Here is a 21,958-nt window from a genome sequence, read left to right as displayed (position 1 = left end):
ATAAAGACACACTGAAGTCAAAGTTGAAAGCATATCAAGTTGACCCGAGCAACTGGGAAGGAAGAGCCCACAATAAAGCCAAGTGGCAGCAGATTTGTCATGTCACTGTTATACGCTTTGAAGCAAGGCCCATTAATACCTTACGTGAAAAACAAGACTAGCACTAAGCAAGGAATAAAAGCAATGTTCAAGGATAATCCTGTCTGTCTCATATGTAACCATGTTTGCGGTTCCTGTATTGGTCTGCCTCACATATACGTGTTCACCTACAGTGTTTGCTGAATTCTTGTACATAGACATTGACATGAGACTCCATTATCATCGTATTCAAGTTCATAGACAGCCATGTTGTATCTATAGGCTGGTACTATGTCCACAAGTACCCAAAAAATCATGAGTTGGGCCTCTCAAAATCATGATATTAGCTTTAAAATCATGATATTTGACAAACAAAAACAAAAAACAAACTTACATGCATCTTGGGTTCTTTTAACTTGATTTCTGGTTTTTGGGCCTTCAAGATTTTCTCTGCAGTCACAATGGCTAGATTTTATTTATTTATTTATTTATTTTAAGGAAAGCTGAGTCTCTCAAATAAATCACATGAATCCAGGAGCTGGGGCTTTTTAAAACACCAAATATTATGAAACTTGTGATAAGATTACCAGAGTTGGCAACACTGTTGTTGCCTCTTTGTTGATACAGCAAATATTGTTTGGACAAGGCATGCACTCTACAATGTTTGTGCCATATTGACCTGATTGCTGGACATAACAGGAGATCAATCAAAAGTAAAAAGTTTGTTAAAATATGTTCAGGTTGAGATTTATAGGGATACTATCAACTTAAAAAGAAAAACTTCCATGTGAAAGTGGTTTACTTACTATTACTAAAACACTTAAGATGATAAATGTTTTTTTCTTTTTTCAGTTTACTATGCACTTGTCTAGTCATTTCAATTCTTGAAATTCAAACTTGTGATTCCCCATATAACTTGGTCCCCTTGTATGTGTATATTTTGTTAAAATGTAAGAAAGGGACAAGGACTGTATCTTTGTTCTATGCAGCATCAATTCAGATATTAGTGCTTAAATACTATGTGGTGTTACAGTTTATGCTTTAATATATATGTGCCATGTGACCAAGTTAAGGTTGATGTGAGAATAATAATTTTGAATTTCCTAACTTTTGTGCATTTTAAAGTCTCAACATTTTATTGTCACTTTTTGCATTGCATTTTCTTAAAGTAAAATAAATTCTTGACTGTGGTAAAAAACATGACCTCAGACTCAAATAAAGGTGGCACATTCAAATAAGCACATGCTTTTGGCCTCTGTCTCTTTAAAATGTGATACAAAGTAACATGGTATGTGAATGCCAGTTTCAAAAATTTTCTGGATCTGTCAAAGATCAGATGAATAAATGTGGTGGATTTCATTTTTAAAACATTGCTACCCTGAGTTATTCAAGTGTAAAAGAAAGCACCTGAAGGAAAAAAAAAAAGTCCACTGGTGAAAAACACTTCAAACTCATCTCTTAAAATCAGCCAAAGTGAACTGTGTTAAGCTTTCAACAACAAATTCACCAGGTGACAAAAGCCAGGGCAAAGTTAATTTAGGCTGAGAACCACTGTTCTAAACATTTACCACTGTGGGCCGCATATGCAGCTCTCTATGTGTTATGTGGGCTGCATCCACACCATATATATAAATACTACCTGTATGGCCCTGAGGATGCCACATGGGCTGCAGCTCTGTTCTTCATGGTTTAGAAAGTTATATATCCCCGTAACCTAGGGCTTATAATGGAAATACCTTCTCAAGCAAAGCCACGCTCTGACTTTATGTGATGTGTACCTACACACTTATAAATAACGAAGATTACTTACTTTGTTGTTTCTCCTTCCAGCAGCTGGTCTGGATATAGTCTATATAATCCTTTTCAACGGTTTTCTCTAGCTCTTGAAGTTCTGTTCCTTTATAACTATTTTCAAAGTTTTTATCAACATAATAAGGCACCTGCAGGTTTTGTGTTTCTCTAGGGACGGTATGGCCTATGGACCTGTGAAAACAGCATAGAGACAAGTGTGTTTTTAAGGCAGTTCAGAAATATCAAGGAATGTTAATATTCCCAGCAGGAAATACCTGTAACTTCTTCACAGCAGCTATTGCAGAACTACAGCGCCCTCAACCATTCGCTAAAGAAATTACACATCTCCCTGCTCCATAATCAACCTTACACCTTCCTAACACAGCTGATAAAATAAACATGACTGGCTAGAAAAACACAATGAAGACACAATATCTAAAGAGATTTAAAATGAAAAATGGAATCTAAAGGGAGCAGCCTCAGAATTGATACTGCCCAAACTCAAGTACAGTATGCGTTAATGAGACTGCATTTTTCTGGGGAGTTCTTGGTAACTTGGTCAAGTCACTTCCAAGACATAAAAAGGCCCAAACACAGCTTTGTTTGTTTGCCTGCACTTTCCAGCAGCCTCCTGTCAACATCAGTGGGAAATGACTGGACAAACTTGAAAGGACAGCAGTCTTCAGGGTGCATTTAGGGCACAGGGCCAAATATCTGAGGGTGCAATGTGACTGTAGTCATATAGCCCACTCCACGTAGATTTCCACTGCCTCACATAATATTTTTTAGGCACCCCAGGGCAAATTATAGAATCCTGTGGAATTCTGAATAAGGGATGATCCTGGTTCCACTTCTTTCTAATGTTTTGAAACTGCCCTGCAGTCAGGGGAGCTGTGCGGAGCTAGCCTCTCTGCCTTCTCCACTGGTTTAAACCACATTCTTCTTTCTAATCTTCTTGGCTCCTCTCTCTGCATCTTTAGAATTGTTGCCTTGGATGAGGAGAAAGCAGCCAAGAAGGGAGGGTCACACTCCATCTGACATGCCTCTCCCTCCTTCCACAGTTCGGTTTGTCCCCTCCTTCTTGGTTTATTAAAAACCCTCTTTTCTTCCTCTCTCACAAGGTCTGAGGGTTTTATTCTCTGCATTAAGAACAATGGAGTTTAATTCCTAAAGATAAGGTTTAGAGGCAGAGCATATGTGCCTATGTGCAGGGCTGAAGTGTGACTCTCTTGGATCAAAGGGCACAGAGGCAGCAGGAGGGACTGCCTATTCTGGGAGCAGCCGGGAGTGTTTCACTTGGGATTGGCACGACTCAAAAGACTCACTGGGGGAGTATCTTGCTGTCTGCCAAACATGCAGGCTGACATCTTGTGGTAACAGTGATAAGAATTTTGGAACAGCCTGAAAAACAACGCCCCATGAAAAAGGACAGAATGCGAGCCCAACATCAGCGAGTTCCAATTATGCTACCCCCAATAGGGTGCTATTTAGGAGGGGCAATTTCCTCCTTCCCCCATGAAGCACCTCAGCCCCAGCTGCAGATAAAGGAAGCATGTAGCTGAGGGCAGGCAGAGGCAGAAAGCAAAGCCCTCCCACAGTGGCTCCCCCTTGGCATTATTGTCCTTCTGCAGCGCTCTGGGGAGAGCCTATGGACTAAAGCTCATCCTCCTGGGCTCCTGATCACCAGGCTTGCCAGTATCTTGGAGCAGGAGCCACCTTCTGCTGGCATAGCCTGTGGGGTGGACGCCTTCCTGCATGCTGAGCATCCTGGCTGCCAGGCATCTGTCCTGCTGAAGGGGTACAGGGGAACAAGTGCTGGGAAAGGCAGGCAGCAAAACCCCCAGAAGTTCACTGAAAAGTCCCTTAATTACAACGTGATAATGCTTTCTGCAGAGACCGGATGGGAAAAGTTAGTGAATTCTCTATTAAGTCCAACATCCCTCTACCTCCCCACTCCAAGTAACCTAGACCAGATAAACAGTTTTTTAAAAATTGGACTTACGATTTGTAGAACAGGCTGTACGGTGGATTAGTGGCCATCAGCTGAGTTATAACTGACAAAACTATGATCACCAAAACCGGCAGCAACTGAATAAATGCAGAGTACGTATTCTGAAATGGACAACCATAGTTAGTGGATGATAAAAGTTAGAGATGGGAATAAGACCTACTAGCTCATAAAAGGCAGGAGCGGTCTCTAGGCAGACAACGCATCAGATGTTAAACAGACAAGAACAGAGACTACCCTTGAGTTAGCAGAAGAAGCGTGACATTTAAATTTCAAACTAGTTAAATTTCAAAATTACCTTTATTAGAAAAATACTTTAATAACTTAAATTTCAAATAAATAAATAAATAAGTTTTCTCCAAATCAAATTTTCGCAAAGTTTCCTTAATGCACAATTCCATTTTTAAGTCAAATAACTATCTCCTCAAAAAGTATGTGCACACTGTGCTGCCAGGAGGCAATGCAGGTCAAGGAACACCCTGCTTGGATACAGTTTACATCTACAGGTTCCCTGTAGTTTCTAAAATTTACAATGTTTTTTTCTCAAATCCACAACATTATTTATTTTCTACCCAAGGACTGAAACTCTTAAGAATGTTACAGGTTAATAAACAATACATAGTGCAATTTGGAATTAGATATGTGTATTTTCTTTTATTTGTTTGAATATGTTTTTCAAAGTAAGTGAATTTAGTGCAAGTGAAACAGTGATGGCTCTAGGGACAAAAGTCTTCTGTTACTCCATAAAACTAACAGCCCGGACAGTAACAGCGTAAGTTTCTTTTTACACTGTCCTGCCCACCTGCCTCAACTTTGGCTTTTAAGGGGAAGCGCAGAAAGCAGTCTGTAGCTATTCAGTCCTTGGTGTCTGTATCAAGATTACCAACAAGAATGTTCACTGCAACCGTATGTGATATGAACACTTGTCTGTCCACACCACAAACATATTTCCCATTAGGCTACACAACTGACACTGGATGGTAATGATTTTCAGCCACTACTGATCCATTTCAACTGATGAAAGACCATAGCTCTTTTCTGAGTCCCCCCCACAATAAGATACATTTTGGAAGTAGCAAATAAAGAGACAAGTACAGTGGTCCCACATAAAAAGTCCATTCTGATTGTAAAAATATTACTGGTTCTAGAGGCATTCCCCATTTTAAGAACTGTAGAACCTGAGTTACAAACACCTCAGGAACGGGTTGTTTGTAACTCTGAAATGTTCATAACTATGAACAAAACATTATGGTTGTTCTTTCAAAAGTTTATAACTGAACATTGACTTAATACAGCTTTGAAACTTCACTATGCAGAAGAAATATGCTGCTTTTAACCATCTTAATTTAAATTAAACAAGCACAGTTTCCTCACCTTGTCAAATTTTTTTTTTTAACTTTTCTTTGGTTTTTTTTTTTTGGTAGTTTACATTTAACACAGTAGTGTACTGTATTGTTTTTTTGTTTGTTTGTTTCTGCTGCTGCCTGGTTGCATATTTCTGGTTCCAAATGAGGTGTGTGGTTGACTGGTCAGTTTGTAACTCTGGTGTTCGTAACTCTGAGGTTCTACTGTATAGGGAACACTACTGAAACCCATATGAACTTGAAATGCGCCCACTGTAGCCATGATCAATATTTAAAGCTAACAGCTTCCTCCCACAGTACCTGAGGCCTGTTCTCTTCCTCCTCTTTGTCCTGCGTCCAGGCTCTCTCATTTCGGTGTCGCCGCCGATAATAGTGGGCGTCTGGTGTTACATTTGAAAACATATGAATATTTCCTGTATTAAAAAACCCCAAAGAGGTGAACTAGCCATTTTCATTCAATTGCAGGCATCTATTATTCCTCAGAAATTCTAGCTGGCTATCCCACCTTACAGTAAATGGCCTGAGTTACCAAGCATAGTCATGAGAGGCCAGGTTATAAACTTCAAATAATACACCTCAGAATTGAAATTCCAAAACAGCACATGGGAGCTAGCCGTCATGCAGCATGTTGGGGCATTGGTGTGCCAAGAGAAAGGGAATGTTTAAGAAAAACAACAACAACAAAAGGCAAAGCAAAACTTGGTGCAAAACCATCTCAATTAATTTTCTAAAAACAAAAACAAAAAACAAAACAGAGACCCATTGGGGTTTTTATACTGCAACTCTTGCTGTCACATGAGTTTTAACATGTCCTCTTGAGAGACTATTTTGCGTGGGAACCTGAGGCTCTAAATATAAGTAACAGGCTTTATCATTCAGTCCATAAATTAGGCTGCTCTTAATTACTAAATTTGCCCTGCTGTACTCATTTCTGTTCTCTTTCTTTGAGCTCTTTATTGCCTCATTAAGGATTTTGTAATGAGAGAAGAGATCAAGGAGAAGTACCTTCTTGATAAAGAATACAATTCAGGATTTCCTTTTCTTGTAGGCTAAAGAGAGACACAGTATATAGCTGATTTATTTTAGAACTTCTAAGATGGAGGAAGAAAGAAGCACAAGCTACTTTGATCAGAATGATGCTGTTAAAAAGCTCTACCAATTTTTAAAGCTATGGATTTTACATTACATGAACACCGGAATAGCTATGCTCTTTCCTTTTTAATTCAGGACTCTTTTGTAGTAGAGGCTCCAAATTAAAAATGTTTGTCCTAATCAGGATCACAGAAATACGACTCCATCTTTAAGCCTGCATGAAATTAATATAACTTTACACTTCTATAACATCCTTTATCCAAGGTTCTCAAAGCACTTTACAAACATGGGCAGGATAACATTGTTACAAGAAACTGAACTTAAAATAAATTCTTGACTTTCATTTATTAAAGTCTAAATATCAAAATGCCCATACACAAAGCTTGAGGCCAATTACTTGCAACACCATAATGATCATCCAGCAGCATTAAAAAACATCCCATTGGTACCATAAACTCAGCCTACTTGCAGCATTAAACAAACAGTAACAAATTAACTCAGGGCATGTCTACACTCTGGGCACTACAGCGGCACAGTTGCAGTGCTACAGCTATGCCACGGTAGCACCGTAGCGCAGACACTTCCTACATCAGCAGAAGTGGTCTTTCTGTCAGTGGTGGTAATCTGCCTCCCTGAGGCAGCAGCAGCTAGGTTGACAGAAGAATTCTTTCGTCAACCTCGCCGCATCACGCTGGAAGTATGGTCAGCTTAACTACGGCATTCTGGGGTTGATCTAAATTTTTAAGTATAGACCAGGGCTCAGTTGGCCAGCAAATGGAAAGGAACAGAAATGTTCCTTTCCACCCCCTAATGCCTCTGGGTCCATATCTTCCATCTCTCCAAAACCCGATTAAATAAGTGGCTTTTGTAGCATGCACAGGTCATCAAGTTCATAATATTTCAGACAAAGTGGAGGGAGCAAGTTCCAGGATCTCAGGACCGTCACGCAGAATACCCTATCAGCATAAGAAAAAGTTAGGTGTGGAGCTGTAGTTTTGCTCATCTCCAAAGGTTTTCAACTCCAATTCCCCAAAAGCCTATGCTGCAGCTTACAACTGTTTTGGTGCATATGGGATTTGTTCATGTGCACCAAAACAATTGAATTGATTTTCCTCAATTAAAGAGAAAAATAACCTTTGAGCTAGGAAAAAGTATAGAAAGTTCATCTCAAAAGTTTTTTTGGAGGAAGTTATGATTTGGTTTTAATATCAAAACAGTTTTAAGCTTTGTTTAAGCTTGGAAGTAGGCAAAGCATACACCATTTCTGCTTTGCAAAAGAATTGCAAGGAAGATGTTTAGTCGTATAGCAAATAGGAAGGAAAAAGTGTTCTAAAGTCATAGCTATTTAGTTTTAATAGGGAGTTGTAATGAAAATCCCTGTTCTCCCTTATTTTTCTTTGCCACAAAATCTGCAACACCCTCACTTAGGCCTTGTTTACACTACAGAGTTTTTTTTTATGCAAGTTACGCCAATGATCAAAAACTGGTATAATTACATCGCTTGTGCATGTTCACACAATGCTCCTTTTGTTGGTGGAGCACATCCATAGTTGGTGCTTTAGCATCAAAAGTGATAGCAGTGCTCTATGGGTAACTATCCTACTATGCTACTCGCTATCTTCTGCAGCTAGGAGTTGTGGAATGGCGGAGTGGATCGCAGTGCATCCTGGGTGTGGGCTCAATGTCCCGACTCATTTTTTCCCGTCCCACCATTCCATGGGCTTCCAACTGTGTTTTGTGGTGTTTTTCAATGGCCCCTGTTTACTGTGCACCCAGAGCCTGCACTGCTTTCTACTGTTGTGGTCACTGTTATGAACACATCACGGCTGGTCATGCAGTATATCACAGCAGCTGTCATGGCACATCTGCATATACTCAGGGTATCGCTACACTGGCAGAGTTACAGTGCCGGCAGTTACATCGCCGCACAGAGAGCGCTGAAGGGAAACCGCTGTTGTGTGTTCACACAGTCAGCTGCCTGCGCAAAAGCATGTTCACACTTGTGGCACTTGCATCGGTATTTGGAGCAGTGCACTCTGAGCAGCTATCCCACAGAGCATCTCTTCCTCTTCTGCCGCTAGGAGTTGTGGGAAGGCGGAGGGGGTCATGGGGCATCCTGGGTCCTGTCCCAATGCCCCGTAATGCATTGCTTCACATACCAGCAATCCCTGTGCTTCTGCCTGCATTTGGCACCATCTTTCAATGGTTTGTGTACTGCACGCAGGAATGGATCTCATACTGTTGACCAATATGCTGCTTGCTCTCACTAAAACATCACGAGTGGAGTGGAGTTATTCCTTAAACTACAAAGGCAAGAGGAGTTCAATATTGATCTCTCCATGCGTACCAGCTATGACACGAGATTGTTCGTGGCATTCACAGAGGTGCTGACTACAGCAGAACGTTGATTTTGGGCTCGGGAAACAAGCACTGAGTGGTTGGATCACATCATCAATGCACGTCTGGGATGATGAGCAGTGGCTGCAGAACTTTTGGATGAGGAAAGCCACATTCTTGGGACTGTGTGATGAGCTCGCCCCAGCCCTGCGGCGCAAGGCCATGAGAATGAGAGCTGCCCTGCCGTTGGAGAAGTGTGTGGCAATTGCACTGTGGAAGCTGGCTACTCCAGACTGTTACCGATCGTTCGCTAACCAGTTCGGAGTGGGAAAGTTGGCCATTAGACTGGTGTTGACAGAAGTGTGCAGGGCCATTAATCGTATCCTGCTCCAAAAGACCATGATTCCGGGCAACGTGCGTGACATTGTGGATGGCTTTGCACAAATGGGCTTCCCTAACTGCAGAGGGGCAATAGATGGCACGCACATTCCAATGCTGGCACCAGACCACCTAGATGCTCCATAACCTTTAAGAGCCGCTTCATGGCTTCGTTCTGGCGCGCCACATTCTCCTTTCAGTCCCCCTTCTCGCTGTCCCACCACTCCTTCAATACTTGTTTTTCAGCCGCGGAGTGCATCATGACATCACACAGAAAATCCTCTTTAGTTCTTTGAGGCCACTTCCTAATTCTGCGCAGCCGTTCAGCTGACGATAACAAAGAGGGAGGCTGGGCTCCCAAGGTCATATCTGTGAAGCCAAAATGTAACATTTTACAGAAAGCAGTATTGTTTGCAACACACAGACCACTGATTCAGCGACTTAAAACACAACCACTATTCACATACCTGTCACTAACTGGCTGACGTCAGGCAAGCACACGAGACACAAGACCCCCAAAATGGTGAGTAACCTCAGGGGTAGGGGAAATCAGTGTTCCAGGACCGTGCTGTATACTGGGCATGTGGCTCTTGGGGAGAGCCAGCACTGTAGGGGGGACCTTACAATCATTACTGTCCCCCCATTTTCCACAGGCTGTGTTCATTATGGAAGATATCTCGCTGCTGAGGGCGAGCAGGGAATCAAAGGAGGGTCTTCTCCAAGACTGTGGCTTCCGCCCTGGCCCTTATGCAGCTCGCCTGTGTGCAGCAATGATCCTCCCCAGTGACGGCAGAGTGGCGTGGGAAAGGTACCCTTAATGGGGCAAGAAACAAAGCAGCTCTGCCAAAGAACCTGCGGCAGCGGATTGCCCAGTATCTCCATGAGCGTTTCCTGGAGATCTCTGAGGCAGATTCCCGTGAAGTGAGGGAGTCAATCAACACCCTGTTCCATTACTTAGACTAGGCATGTGGTGGTATGCACATCACACAGACACACACCTGCTTTCTGCAACCCTCCTGCTCACAACAACTCGCTTCAGCGATTCCCCAAATCAAAGCCACTTACCAGGGGCTTCCTCTTCTGTTTGCGCTTTGCCAATCTCCGACAGCTGTGACTGGTTAGCCTCCTTCGGGGTAGAAAAGAGCTCCTGGCTGCAAGCATCTCTGGCCTCCGAGTCATCCTCTGCCTCTGGGTCTCCCCCCCCACATCCTTGTCCAAGATTTCCTCCTCTTGGCTCGGTGCACTTTTGACTGGCACATGAGCCACCGAAGTATCCACAGAGGCCTTCACAGTGGAGGTGGGGTTGCCATCGAGTATTGCATCCAGCTCTTTGTAGAACTGGCAGCTCGTGGGCGCAGCACCAGAGCAGTGGTTTGCCTCCCACGCCTTGTAGTAGGTGCTCTGCAGCTCCTTCACTTTGACCTGCCCTAGAGTGTGTCCCGGTCACGGCCCCTTTCTGTCATGAAATCTGACTGTAGGTATCGTAATTCCTACAGCTGCAGTGCAGCTGGGACTGGACAGCCTCCTCTCCCCAAATGCTCATGAGGTCCAGCAGCTCAGCACTGCTCCAAGCGGGGGATCGCCTGGTGCGTGGAGCAGGCATGGTCACCTGGAAAGATGAGCTGAGACCATTGTATGCATCACCGAGCAAACAGGAAGGGGAATTTCAAAATTCCCAAGGAATTTAAGGGGTGGGGCTCACGGTTGGTCACCTGAGGGCAGGGCAGTACAGTTCAAACCGATGACCAGAGAGGCGAAAACAGGCATTGTGGGACACCTCCTGGAAGCTAGCTGCAGCACTGTAATCGACCAGGGTGTCTACACTGGCACCATGGAGCTGTAGCCACAATGCAGAAAGCTGTACGCCTCTCGTCAGGGTGGGTTTTTTTACAGCGCTGCAACTGCGCAGTTTCTGCACACTAAGTGACTTGGCAGTGTGTAAACCTCGGAAGTTACACCGCAGAAAGCTGCTTTACTGCGCAGAAACTTGCCAGTGTAGAAAATGCCTCAGTGAGCTGTCTATGACAGCAGCACTACAGTTGATGTGGTTGGCAAGCACACTCCTGATCCCTGGAGATAAACACCGTCTCCCTACCTCCAAACCATTTCTGGCTTCAGGCAATGGGGAGAGAGAAGAGGCAGTTTTGCCAACTACAGCTGGAGTTAAAAACGTAGCCCACAAGGAATTCAACCTGCCTCAGCCCTTGCTGCGTTAGTGGTTCTCAACCCTGGAGCTCAGCGCTTATTAGAAACTCTCGGAAGAGGCAAGAAGACACAGGCAGGGGTTGGGAGTGTGCTGGCTGGCCACCCCAGAGCAGCAACAGCATGAACGGTTCACTGAACCATGTGGGAATGCTGTTGTAGCAACACATGTGAAGAAAGCAAGGTTAGGGTAGGTTTTCGCATTCTGAAAATCTGAAGTCAACAAACTCAATTTAAAATAGCGCATCTCAGGAGTTTTGCTAGACATATAAAGGAAGAAGTGAGAAAAGAGTAACAGCAACTGGCACTTTCATTATTGGGTTTTACTATTCTGAAAAGTACAGTTAGGTTATGTCTACACTACAAAGTTAAGTCGACTTAAGTTATGTTGACAATCATCCACCACTGTAATTAAACCGCTTTTGCACATCCACATAATGCTCCTTGTGACGTCCAGTTAGTGCTCTTGCATTGACAGAGAGAGCAGTGCACTGTGGGTAGTTATCCCACTGTGCAACTCACCATCTGCCGCCACGTGTTCTGGGAAGGGATCGCAGTGCATCATGGGGCTGGACTCAGTGGCCCATGGTGCAGTTTTCTCCGTCCCATCATTCTATGGGCTTCCTACTACGTTTTGCACCACTTTTCAACAGCCCCTGTAAACTTCCTGCCCATCATCTCTGTCTGAAAGCATGGATCCTGGACTGCTCTCCAGTATTGTGATGAGCATTATGAACACAACATGGCTGATACTGCAGTATTTCATGAGCTGCGAATCTGATCACACCGTGGTGTCTGCCCTGCTGTGTGCCATGGAAAGAAACAATTCAAGATTGATGTTGGCATTCACAGAGCAGCTGCACACAGTGGACCGTCAGTTCTGGGCATAGGAAATAAGCACTGAGTGGTGGGATTGCATCGTTATGCAGGTATGGGATGATGAGCAGTGGCTGCAGAACTTTCGGATGCGTAAAGCCACTTTCCTGGAACTGTGTGCGGAGCTCGCCCCTGCCCTCTGGCACGAGACCACCAAAATGAGAGCTGCCCTAACAGTGGAGAAGCGAGTGGTGATTGCTGTGTGGAAGCTGGCAACTCCACACTGCTACCAATCAGTTGCGAAACAGAAGTCCACCAGGGGGGTTGTAGCGATACAAGTGTGCAGGGCCATTAATCGCCTCCTGCTACAACTGTCTGTGACTCTTGGCAACGTGCGGGAAATAGTGGATGGCTTTGTGGCAATGGATTCCCTAACTGCGGCAGGGTGATAGATGGCATGCATATCCCCATTTTGGCCCCAGACCACCTTGCAATGGAGTACAACAACAGAAAGAGCTACTTTTCTATGGTACTGCATACTGTGATGGATCATTTCACCAACATCAACGCATGGTGGTCAGGGAAGGTGCATGATGCATTTATCTTCAGGAACACTGGCCTGTACAGAAAGCTGCAAGCAGGGAGTTTCTTTCCAGACCAGAAGATTCTAACTGGGGATGTGGAAATGCCAATAGTGATCCTTGGAGACCCAGCCAACCCCTTGCTCCCATGACTTATGAAGCCATACACCAGAAACCTTGACTGCAGCAAGAAGCACTTCAACAACAGGTTCAGCAGGTGTAGAATGACTGTTGAATGTGCATTTGGCCGATTAAAGGGTCGTTGGCGCTGCTTTTTTGGCAGGTTAGACCCGAATGAAGAAAAATTGCCATGGTCATAGCAGCCTGCTGTGCTCTGCATAACATTTGTGAAGCTAATGTCGAGATGGTTTTATGATGTCAGCGTAGCAAGAGAGTTAAATCAGCGGGAGGAACATTGCAGTGCATAAACCTCCACAGTAAGGTTGATGTAAGCTGTCTATGTTGAGTTAGCTGTGTAGTGTAGACATGGCCTTAGGTTCTTGAGCAGTATCAAATAAAGCTAACTTTCCAACTCTTTACACTTCAAAGACACTATAGACAGAACACTGACCTGTAGGGAAGTGCCCACCAAAAAACATGTTGAATATTTCTTCTGGTGTGATGTCTGCTTCAAATTCCCTGTAATAATCATAATTCCTAGCCCGGGGAGTGCTGAAAGTCTCTTGCTCATCCCCAAATTGATCATATCGTAATCGTTTTTCAGGGTTGCTCAGAATGGCAAAAGCATTGCCTATTGCTGCAGAACAAGAGAGAGCAATATTACACATTTACTTCATGCAATCTTTTCGAGTCAATATGCCTTTCATAAGCTGAATTTTATAAGATGAGTAGCAACAAGTTGATAAAGGCACATTTTCTGTTGGACAAAGTGTAACACACAACCATCTGGACAGAGAGACTCGATGTCCATTGGAGGTGTTATTCGTAAAGCAAAGTGAGTGCTCCTTTCAGTTATTCTTATGGATACTGGTATTAGCACTGATGAAAGCTGCTCACTCATCTTGGATAGAAGCAGGAAGTTAAAACATCTCCTGTAGCATACTGAAGGGTTGAAAATACTCAGAAAACTGGGGAAGAGACTATTCTGGAAATCTGTTAAAGGGCTGAGTGACAATACAGCTTTTTACCAAGTCCGAAACCAGTTAGTGACATGGTAGGCTTTAGACAGAGTGTGTGTCCACACACCATATGGTTAATTACATGACATTGCATCCTTCCTGTAGGATGTGTACTTTTAACTTTGTGTTAAGTTAACTTGTGTTACATTCCTACGAGTTGGACAAGATAAACACTATGCTCCTCTAGGATTTACCTCAATCAGCTGAAAGGTTACAACTGCCTTGTCTTCACTAGACTTGTAACACAGGTTAGCTTAGCATGGGTTAAAAATATATTTTTTTTCCTAGTGAAGACAAGGCCTTAGTTAAACAAGTGCAATTGCGAGTACAGCATACCACAGAGGGCTAAGTGAGAATGGCAGCAGGGTTAGAGTGATCTCATGCACCAGAGGAAAGAAAGGAACGGAGGGTAAGGTGAGGGATGGCCATTATCTTACAAATGGCCACTTGCTGGCAACCCCATTCAAAGGCACAGTTTTGAGCTAGGGGAGTTCCACCAGTCACCTGAGAGACTATCAAGAATAGGGCTCGATCACAACATTTGGGAAACAAATTCTCAAATAAGGATCAAGGAATTTACAATAATTGCCTTTATATTAATAAGTGGTAGCTTTCAAAATTGTCCAATTTGCTTTTTAATGCCAAAGGCAATCCACTAGCCGTACTATGTTTAGCACTGAGATAGCCGTGGAGAATGAAAGCCTCTCTTCATAGAATAAGTACATCACTGGCAGTTTCCCCTCTCCTCTACACGTCTCAACTCTGACCTGAAAGAGCCACCAATAGACCAGTTTGATGTCCATGGCCATTTCTATTCAATCTGTAACCACTTCACTGAGACTGAAAATAAAGGTACAAACTGATACACTTAGGTGTCTACCAGGACCTGAAATATGAGAATTGTTTCACATTGGCCACCATACAGCTAGTCAGCTGACAATGACCTCATCACTAGCCACCTGAGCTGGCTCTAAACTAGTGCCCCAAAGATGAAAGACCCCATATTTTATTACCAAGCCACCATGTCTCCCAGAACACACCAACATCTTTAGCTATTAATTTCTGAAGGTCAAATAGCTGCAGCAACAAACTCAAGTCTGCAATAACTTTTTCTTGGAAAGTTGTGTTCATATACTTTTTCCTAATGTTCAAGGTATCTAAATATTAATGCAAGTAAAGAACATTGAAGTTTGATTTTAAAATTTAGAACTTTTGTACCACCTTAATGCTATTTGAAATACATTTTTCATAGGCAAATTTACACTGAAAACCAACCCCCAGCCCAAAAAAACCCCAACAACTTTGCAACTTCATGTCTTAGATTCATAGATTCTAGGACTGGAAGGGACCTCGAGAGGTCATCGAGTCCAGTCCCCTGCCCGCATGGCAGGACCAAATACTGTCTAGACCATCCCTGATAGACATTTATCTAACCTACTCTTAAATATCTCCAGAGATGGAGATTCCACAACCTCCCTAGGCAATTTATTCCAGTGTTTAACCACCCTGACAGTTAGGAACTTTTTCCTAATGTCCAACCTAGACCTCCCTTGCTGCAGTTTAAGCCCATTGCTTCTTGTTCTATCCTCAGAGGCTAAGGTGAACAAGTTTTCTCCCTCCTCCTTGTGACACCCTTTTAGATACCTGAAAACTGCTATCATGTCCCCTCTCAGTCTTCTCTTTTCCAAACTAAACAAACCCAATTCTTTCAGCCTTCCTTCATAGGTCATGTTCTCAAGACCTTTAATCATTCTTGTTGCTCTTCTCTGGACCCTTTCCAATTTCTCCACATCTTTCTTGAAATGCGGTGCCCAGAACTGGACACAATACTCCAGCTGAGGCCTAACCAGAGCAGAGTAGAGCGGAAGAATGACTTCTCGTGTCTTGCTCACAACACACCTGTTAATACATCCCAGAATCATGTTTGCTTTTTTTGCAACAGCATCACACTGTTGACTCATATTTAGCTTGTGGTCCACTATAACCCCTAGATCCCTTTCTGCCGTACTCCTTCCTAGACAGTCTCTTCCCATTCTGTATGTGTGAAACTGATTTTTTCTTCCTAAGTGGAGCACTTTGCATTTGTCTTTGTTAAACTTCATCCTGTTTAACTCAGACCATTTCTCCAATTTGTCCAGATCATTTTGAATTATGACCCTGTCCTCCAAAGCAGTTGCAATCCCTCCCAGTTTGGTATCATCCGCAAACTTAATAATCGTACTTTCTATGCCAATATCTAAGTCGTTAATGAAGATATTGAACAGAGCCGGTCCCAAAACAGACCCCTGCGGAACCCTACTCGTTATGCCTTTCCAGCAGGATTGGGAACCATTAATAACAACTCTCTGAGTACGGTTATCCAGCCAGTTATGCACCCACCTTATAGTAGCCCCATCTAAATTGTATTTGCCTAGTTTGTCGATAAGAATATCATGCGAGACCGTACTTCTCTATCTTAATACTGGCTAACTGAAAGCAAGGCTTTGCTCTGTGTTAAGATAGTCCTGGCCATAGTTTGAAGATAAAAAAGAGAACGTATAACAGATTTAATTTAAGTCTTTAGATACTGAGATTGTTGATATAGATAATATAATCTTAGTATCAAATATCAGGGGGTAGCCGTGTTAGTCTGTATCTACAAAAACAACAAGGAGTCTGGTGGCACCTTAAAGACTAACAGATTTATTTGGGCATAAGCTTTCGTGGGTAAAAACCTCACTTCTTCAGATGCATAGAGTCATGACGAAAGCTTATGCCCAAATAAATCTGTTAGTCTTTAAGGTACCACCAGACTCCTTGTTGTTTTTATAATCTTTGTATAAAATTCAGAGAATCAGAATAATACACTCAAAAACTTTCAATGTTTTCATGATTTTTAACTCATAATTAGGGCCCTACCAATTTCACAGCCGTGAAAAACATGTCATAGATAGTAAAATAAGCCCTTCCCCGTGAAATCTGATCTCCCCATGCTGCTCTGGGAGCACCCCTGCTGGGGGGCTCCTCGCTGCAAGTCTCTGCCAGGCTGGGGAGGAACAGGACTTGTCCATCCCCTCCATGGCCACATACAGAACAATAGGTGATTAGACAACCAGGGAAACTGTTGATCAAATGGACGAGGGCTATTGTTACAAACAATACTGCTTAAACACCACTGTGAAACTTCAAAGGGATTTAGGATGCCTTTTCATTTTACTACTATCCTGCTTCTCACAGAGGTCTGTACTTTGAAACTCCTCCTAACAAAGACAACTCTTTGTCAGGCAGCTGTGGGATTTTATGAAGAAAACTGTATGCATCCTACCATCGCCTATGAAAATTATAAGCTGCCTGTGTTTCTATGAAGTCTTCAGCCAGGGTGCATTGCCATAGACTGAAGCAAGCCTTGCTGGAAAATTCTTTTTAAAATAAACCCCACTTCATCTCACATACCTTTAAAAGCGTCTGTTGCTCCAGGAGCACAGTTCTTGTCAGGGTGAAATTTAAGGGCCAGTTTTCGATAAGCTTTCTTCAAATCCTCCTCATTGGCATCTCTCTCAACTCCCAAAATTTCATAATAATTGCTACACTTCTTTATTCTGAAAAGAGACAATTTTTTTTTTTATTATTATTATCTGCATGCCTCTTCCTACAATACAGTTGAGAGAAAATTTTACAAGGAACCAAATAGACAGCACTTAACATAGGTGAGAAAAAAGCAGCAGCAGAGAGAGACTGTATGTTGCTAAGAAGCATGAGGAATCAGAGTTCTGTCTCAGGGATGGGGTCATGTGTATCACTTAAAATTCACTTAGTAAAAATGTAAGTGCTGAAGAAAGGTGCCAGGTTGTGCATCCTAGAAACTGAAGTCATCTGTTTAGCCACAAAGCAGTTACAACAAAGGCAGAGGTAACACAAGCTTCCCCACCAATCCAGCTCAACCCTCAACTGAAAGGAGGAGATCTAAAGAGCTGGTGTGTAATTTGGTCTCCATGTTCATCCATCTCTTGCCTGCCCTGGTAAGAAAGCCATTAGTGTGCCCGTTTGTACCATGCACATAACTTCGGAACCTGAACATCTGGCCAGCAGGAACTGGACAGCACCAGGTTCATTTCATATAGAATAGCAAACCAGGCACATGTATCATTTGCAGTAGAAGAGCTTATTTAAATTACTTTCACCTGAGAAGACAACATTTAAAATCCTGACATTGATCAACAAGTGAAAAGGAGCTTGATGGGTCCCCCATTGTCATCTCTATTTGTGCAAACCACAATGTTTGTCTGCCTATCTCAGATACTTATATAGCCCCCATCCATGTTGTACCTGAGCACCTCATAATCTTTAATGCACTTATGCTCACACTACCTCTGTGAGGTAGGGAAGCACTATTATTTCCATTTTACAGATTGAGAACTGAGGCACAGAGAGACTAAGTGACTTGGCCCCGTGTTACACGGGATGTTCATGGCAGAGCAGGACCTGAACCCAGGTCTCCCACAACCCAGACTAGTGCTCTAACCACTGAGCCATCCTTCCTCAGTCTCTACTCAAGCAGCTCAGGGCTAGAAGGGCTAAAACTGAGATGCACTGACAATGCAGGAGGGTGAACAATACTCGACTATACTATCCTTTGCCTCAGCCATGCCTCATTTTCATGAGCAGGGCCCCAGTCCTGTGAATCATTGCACACAGTGGACACACACATCCACACAGTGCCCCACTGAAGTCAACAGAAACAGGGGTCTTGCCCATGCAGAGGTCCCTGTAGGAACAAGGCCTAAATTTGAACACACAGTTATGCTTATTTTCATCAAATCCTTCTTTTCAGGGAGTCTGTTTCAGCTGGAAAAGTAAGTTTAGGCTGAAACTTAGAATTTCAAGTCTTAGCTAGAGCTAGGTCTCCTCGACACAAAAAATTAATTAAAAATGGTTCTACCTTTTAAAGTTTAAAACCTAGTAATCTAAAAAGGAAATGTTTGTGCTCCTGTAACTTTAAAAAAACAGCTGTTTTTAAATGATCTTTTGCTAACTTTTTAGATTACAATATGGATAAATTGGTTGCAGTATTTTTAGTAAACATTCACATTTAAATTTAGGAAGGCACAGTGACTGACATTCTTTTCATATACAGCAACTTTTGTTAATCACCTATTATTATGCATATTCCTCCTATGATTATGATGGCTCCATAGTTTAAACTGACTAGATACTAAATACAGATATTCATAATAGATATAACTGTTCATTATTTGTGACTTAAACCCATAACACCTCAAGGAAGTTTAAATTAAAGTTCAGAATATAGTTGATACTGCAGATTTCACCACTCAGAGATACTTATAATAAAAGGGCCCAATTTTCAAAAGGTGCAGAGCACCCACAACCGCCATAAACACCATTCAGTCAGACCACAAGTGCACATTAGCTGCTCAGGACTACAGCAGCTTTGCAGTTGACATTTGGTTACTAAAAGATCACGAACGTGAGACTTTTCCCTCTGCCAATACAATTTAATGTAGGGTTTACTGAAAATAGTTTGTTCACCTTTGTACCCCATATAACTGCTCCTCTGTGTAAGTCATACTAGCTTCTCCAGAGCCTGCTTGACCCCTCTCATTGTTGCACTTCTCCTTCTTCCCTCTCATACAGTCACTGCAAGCACAGAAGTCAGAACTCTCACTGTTTTCCTCTGTTGGGCATGCATTCCTTCTGATCGCGTCAATTAAGGCTGCAAAGCAACATGTTCCTGTTATGAATGTATTACCAAAAATGCAGTGACATATCATTGCATGTTTCACTGTACAATAAACATAAAATTAGAGAATTAAAGTTAGCATAAATCTGGTTAAAGAAATGTGTTGTAAAGAAAGGCCCTAACTAGCAAGTAAAAGAAAGATCTTGAAAGTAACAAGCTATAAGGCCAGCAGGAATGAAGGAGGGAGGATGCCTCGTTCAAAGAATGAAATAAGGGAAAGTTCCTAAAAAGGCCTCTGATCAATAGTGGTGACTGTAGATGGTTTTAAATAAGACAAAGAAACTGTCTTTAAAATAACCAACATGGACCTTCTCACCCCATTTATCAGTGTTCTCAAAAATTGGGGCCTACATGAACTCAGATGCAAAGGAAAAACTGCTAGTCAGCTAGGAGGAGGGAGAGAGGCATGGAGGAAAGGCCTTCAGAAAAAAGGAGGTTGGAAACTTTATCTGGATTAAGACTTCAAATAAGGGAGAACTGCCTCAAATCAATTTTTCACTGAAGTCAGCAATTGGCAAGGACATCACTTGTTTGTTAAAGAGTATAAAAAAAAAAGGAAGCTCTTAAAGGGTTCATTGCTAATACCTGCCTGACCACATTGGAGTGGCCCAGTATGGGTCTAAGCATCCCTGGGTTTAGCCCATTTGTAACTATCTTGATCAAATGCTTATAAATGTTTTGTTACTGTTTGGAGTAGTACATTGCTTATTATTTAGGCATGTTTAGAGAAACTGTATAACTATCAGTCAGCCTTTGTATTTAATAAAGGAATTCAAGGTTAAATTGGTGTTGTGATAATATCCTGCATAAATAATCTCAATATTCATTCTAATGGAAACATCTTTTCACATACAAAAATCCATGAAAGAAAAATTCATCTTTCATCACAGCATTATCCATGTATTATCTTTAATGGGGGTCTTTTTTGTGTGTGTGCTGTATCTGAGAAACACATTACACAAAGCAAGTAACAGAGAAAACAAAGGAGAAAGTTCACCAGTTATATCAACAAAGCAAGAACCAAATACAAATTGCACATAATAATAGTGCAGAATAATATAAATGATGCATGGACTGGAAACTACAGCTTCAGGGCTAGATTGCACAAAACGGTATGCAGAGAAAAATGTAATGCAACTTCAAGCCCAAGGCCCTTCCTCAACTCCCACAGTAACCTCATCCCCCCTCCCTGCCCAGCACCCTCCCCTCCCCACTCCTTTCCCTGCCCAGCCCCCACAATGCCCCCTCCCCTCCGCACTCCCTACCAACCCCCTTCCCCTCCCCAATCCCTGCCCAGCCCCCACAGTGCCACCTCCCCGCTCCTTGCCCAGCCCCTCCCCACTGCTTTCCCTGCCCAGCCCCCACAATGCCCCCTCCCTGCCTAGCCCCCCGAGCTCCCTCAGCCGCTGCCAAGTGCCGCGGCGCTCGCTACCTTCGGCCCAGCGCTCCCCGCTGCCCAGCCCCGCCATGTTGTTCGGGCGGAGGAGGGGGACGGGAGCGGGACCCGGCGTTACTGCGGCGCCGGCAGAGGGGGCGTGGCGCGGGGCCCCCTGGGTACTGTAGTCCTGCGGCTGGACTACAGTACCCAGGGGCCCCGCGCGGCTGGGGGCAGGGAAGGCGTTAGACGCGTGGGGTGCTGGTCCCCTGCCGCCGCCGTGAGCGAATGGCGACGTCATCGAAATAGGCGATGGCGTCACGGAAACGCTCATTGACGTAATAGAGACGCTGTAAACTCAACCCCCCAGCCAGCCATCAGGTCTGTGGCACCGGGTCGACAACCAGCCTGGTGCCGCACAGCGCCTGCCCCTCGGTGAAGGCCTCAGCCCCTCGGCTTGCCCCACAGTGCTGGGAGCACTGAGATGGGCCTGCAACCTCTGGGGCAGCTCCTCGGGGGTGGCTGCAGCTGGTTATTCGCAGCATCCCTTCCTTGTGCTGGCGCTAGGCGCTGCGGTTTAGTCTTGTATGGCTTGGCTCAGAGGAAGCACTGCACTGCAGCTCTTAGGAGCCGAAGTGAGCTTCGGTGTGGTAGCAGTGCTGTTATTGTCATTGTGTCTGCCCACACAGCGCCTGCAAAGCGCACAAGGCCTAGAGAGCCATGCGGTCCTTTGTCTGAATAGCTGACATCCTGAAAGACAAGTACAACAGGAGGAGGGCGCGGGATGGAGTTACAGGTGACAAGGGCAGTGGGCAGGGCAGTGGCTGGCACATATTAGTAGATCCATTTGCTTTTGGGGTGGGGAGGTGCATAAACTCTCTTCCTCTTGCAGTCTACATGGCAAAAGTGGATCTTGAAGGATCTAAATGATGAGAGGGTAAAGTGGCCACTTGTGCCTCCCCAGAATACAGGACATCCCCTTGGCTGTCCCTGCTGCCACCTGCTTGACCCCCCACCCCCACCAGTGTGACCTCTCATGCATGGTGCATGTGAGGTAGGG

The 21,958-nt window shown here is 43.6% G+C and overlaps 1 protein-coding gene across 1 annotated transcript in view; it reads right to left on the bottom strand.

The window, feature by feature from the left end:
* The window catches only part of DNAJC18 (DnaJ heat shock protein family (Hsp40) member C18), a 33,558-nt gene extending 12,532 nt beyond the window's left edge, over positions 1 to 21,026 (bottom strand). Inside the window, exons 1-7 of the mRNA XM_024193998.3 lie at positions 20,956 to 21,026; positions 19,313 to 19,496; positions 17,219 to 17,364; positions 13,219 to 13,404; positions 5,542 to 5,654; positions 3,872 to 3,981; positions 1,889 to 2,061 (exon numbers count right to left, since the gene is read on the bottom strand). Of these exons, the coding sequence (XP_024049766.2) occupies positions 1,889 to 2,061; positions 3,872 to 3,981; positions 5,542 to 5,654; positions 13,219 to 13,404; positions 17,219 to 17,364; positions 19,313 to 19,496; positions 20,956 to 20,992 (949 nt within the window). The 5' untranslated portion in view covers positions 20,993 to 21,026. The remainder of the gene's footprint in view (positions 1 to 1,888; positions 2,062 to 3,871; positions 3,982 to 5,541; positions 5,655 to 13,218; positions 13,405 to 17,218; positions 17,365 to 19,312; positions 19,497 to 20,955) is intronic.
* Positions 21,027 to 21,958: the final 932 nt, after the last annotated feature.

This window comes from Terrapene carolina, unplaced genomic scaffold, assembly GCF_002925995.2.
Source record: "Terrapene carolina triunguis isolate 2854851 unplaced genomic scaffold, T_m_triunguis-2.0 Scaffold838, whole genome shotgun sequence".
In the NCBI taxonomy this organism is placed as follows: domain Eukaryota; kingdom Metazoa; phylum Chordata; order Testudines; family Emydidae; genus Terrapene; species Terrapene triunguis.
Note: the sequence above shows the minus strand (reverse complement) of the source record. Positions and strands in the feature narration are given on the sequence as shown.